Source organism: Helianthus annuus, chromosome 6, assembly GCF_002127325.2.
Source record: "Helianthus annuus cultivar XRQ/B chromosome 6, HanXRQr2.0-SUNRISE, whole genome shotgun sequence".
NCBI classification, from domain to species: domain Eukaryota; kingdom Viridiplantae; phylum Streptophyta; class Magnoliopsida; order Asterales; family Asteraceae; genus Helianthus; species Helianthus annuus.
This window is the reverse complement of record NC_035438.2, coordinates 20064192-20067580: the sequence shown is the minus strand read 5'-3', so window position 1 is coordinate 20067580 and position 3389 is coordinate 20064192. Positions and strand designations below refer to the sequence as shown.

General features: G+C 34.1%; 1 protein-coding gene across 1 annotated transcript; it reads left to right on the top strand.

Moving 5' to 3' along the window:
- Positions 1–457: 457 nt before the first annotated feature.
- Positions 458–2660, top strand: LOC110864922 (40S ribosomal protein S3-1). The gene is made up of 6 exons (XM_022114086.2): positions 458–613; positions 697–844; positions 1651–1822; positions 1908–1962; positions 2044–2175; positions 2263–2660. The coding sequence occupies exons 1-6, from the start codon at positions 584–586 to the stop codon at positions 2467–2469; spliced, it is 744 nt and encodes a 247-aa protein (XP_021969778.1). The 5' UTR covers positions 458–583; the 3' UTR covers positions 2470–2660.
- The last annotated feature ends 729 nt before the right edge of the window (positions 2661–3389 follow it).

Below are 3389 nucleotides of genomic sequence, written 5' to 3'. Positions count from 1 at the left end.
AATTATATTTATTTAATACACTATTAATCCAAAATTATATTTATTTAATATACTATTAATATAAAGTTACATTAATTCAACTCTTGTAATACATAGAGTTTTTAAAGATTTAACTTTTTTATTATTTGGTATATAAATTACAATACACGAGGTTCTTAAAAATATAATATTTTTTATTATTTAATATATAAAATTACATTTATTCAACTCGTGTAATAAATGAGGTTTTTAAAGATATATTGTTTTATTAGTTAGTATGTAAAATTAAATTTTTTTAACAACCTAGTATATAATATTTCAAGCTTTTCCAAAATAAAAATAAAAAATTATATATAATATTTCAAGCTTTTCCAATCATCTCTAAAATTAAAAGTTTAAACTTTTGTGGAACAAAAACTAACCGGCCCACGGTCCACCGTCTAAGAAACTGATATGGACCTGATAGCCCAACCCAGTTCAGTTCGGGCTTCAAACAGTCAAATCCATCCCGTTATGTAACCCTAAATCTGGTCATTTATAATCTACGTAGTCTCCAACCTCCACCACGAGAAGCAGCAGTTGTGTTCAGTCAGTGCATACAACAATGGCGTCTCAATTGAGCAAAAAGCGAAAGGTTAGCACCACACATCACCATCAAAACTCAATATCATGTATAAACTTTCACAGATCTTACAGTAATTCGTTTTTGCATATCAGTTTGTAGCCGACGGTGTGTTCTTCGCGGAGTTGAATGAGGTCCTCACCAGAGAGCTTGCGGAAGACGGTTACTCCGGCGTTGAAGTTAGGGTTACGCCTATGCGTACTGAGATCATCATCAGAGCTACTCGTACCCAAAATGTTTTAGGTAAACTATCACTTTATTGTAATTATATGTTTTTGAATGATATATATTTCATAGAATTAGGGTTTTGATAGATTGTTGATATTGCAATAATAATATAAATTAGAATCCTGCATTTGTACTAGAAGACTTAAAATTAGTGTTAGGTTATGGATATGCGTTTATTTGTATATGGAACATTAATTAATTTGAGGTTTGTGATATCATTTGTGTCAACTATCTGTTATCAATTATCACAATTAGGCTGCTGGACTTGAGATTTGCATATTTTGACTTGTGAACATTAAGTTAACAAGTGATTTATGTGTGATACTTCAGATTACTAAAAGGGACAAATAGGGATGTTATGTAGATTTACAAGTTAAATTTTGTTATTTGTTTTACTGGTAGACAAGAAAAAACTGAACAGATGTGGGATTAGGGTACACTAATTTTTTTTTGACAAAATGTTTTACTAGGCGCGCGCTTTTTGCGCTTTTGACAACATAGTTCTATACCTTGTGTTGAAGCTCTTTGTTTTTTAGATTTTTACTTGAGAAACCAACAGATAAGTGACACTTACATCAATGGTTTACCAATGTACTATAGAACTTTAAATAAAACGGCATTGATTTGTTCCGGTTGTTGGTTACTTATAAATATAAGATTTATCATGGAGAACAATTTTTGCTGACCTAACCCCACCAACAGCTTAACATAATAGATTTCAGTTTTTGTTTATTGCATAGTAGTTTTGATTGACTGTTATACTTTGACGAACCTGCCCTGACATTCTAACACAATATGGTTGTTTCTATATTGAACTATAGGTGAGAAGGGAAGGAGGATAAGAGAACTGACATCTCTTGTTCAGAAGCGGTTTAAGTTCCCTGAAAACAGTGTTGAGCTTTATGCTGAGAGAGTCAACAACAGGGGACTTTGTGCTATTGCACAGGCTGAATCTTTGCGGTACAAGCTTCTTGGAGGGCTTGCTGTTAGAAGGTTTATAACTGCTTTTTTTCTATCCAACTTCTAATATTTCAACATGATGATGTAAATAAACCTGTTCTCTGCTTAACTGTCTTAGGGCTTGTTATGGTGTTTTGAGATTTGTTATGGAGAATGGTGCTAAAGGATGTGAGGTATGTAAATATTTGATTATTGTTTTTCTCGTTTTATACGAAAAAGATTGTTAATTTGTTGGTGATGTTCGTTAATCTTAGGTGATTGTTAGTGGAAAGCTTAGAGCTCAGCGTGCTAAGTCAATGAAGTTCAAGGATGGTTACATGGTGTCATCTGGTCAACCAGTCAAAGAGTACATCGACTCTGCTGTGAGACACGTGCTTCTCAGACAGGTAAACGCATCTGTTTTCTGTTATGTTTGTTTTCATTTTCGATTAAATATACTGATAAATAATTAAATTTATTTGAGCTGTTTGCAGGGTGTGCTTGGTATCAAGGTCAAGATCATGCTCGACTGGGACCCTACGGGGAAACTCGGCCCCAAGACACCTTTGCCTGACAATGTTGTTATTCACATGCCCAAGGATGATGTTGTTGCACTTCCACCTAAGGAGGTTGAAGAATATAGACCACCACTTGTTGCTGATGATCCTTTGCCCATGCCCATGTCGGTTCCTGTCGTCTAAGGTTCAGTTAGAAATCTCTGTTTCCTTTGGGTTTCCAAAGTTATGGGAGATAAATTTTCTTCATCTGTTGAGTTTTGGTGAACAAGTCTTTTACTTTTTAAACTGCTGTTGGATTCTTGAAAATTATGTTTATGCTCACTATTGTTTCTGAGAAATTGCAATATGAATTTTAATTAATGTAGTGGTTGGCCTGCAGTGTTCTTAATAATGAGTAAATGACGTCAAACTTGAACTTGTAAGGCTGTTATTTTTAAAATATGCAAGAAAGTATTGTCATAGCTAACTATTATTGTCCCAAACCATATAAAAACAGAATTTTCCCTTTTGTAATTATCAAAACTTAAACTTGCACTTTTTTGTAAATATAGATAAAATTACATGTACATACATGATAAATGTTGATTTTTTTTATTGTTACTGTTTAGGTATTTTATATAAGTTACTAACTCAAATAAGTGTACCAATTCCAACTATTCAAACGATGTGAGATAATGGGCTTCCTCTGGAATAGTAGACGGACCGGGTCATCAGCATTGTCTGTGTTTACAGGGCATGCGTAACCATTCACCAATGAGTTTACCCAAATGGCCGAGCTTGTATAACATTCATTGGTCGTTCAAAAATATGATAAAACAATAACAACCCATTCCAATTGCATAACTAGCAAACATACATTCCAATTACATAACTAAGAATTGCAACACAAGAATTACATCTAAAATTGCTAAGATCTAGTTCAAACCTTATGTTATCTAAAAATAGTAAGAACACACAGTACACGTATACCCAATAAGACTATGGGGTGTGGAGAGGCTTGAGTTGTGGGCATTGTTCGACACGTGGCGATGGTGGAACCACTAGGTAATACTCAAAAACTAGGGGTGTGGTGTGGCGTGGCTTAGCTTGGCGTGGCCAGCCAT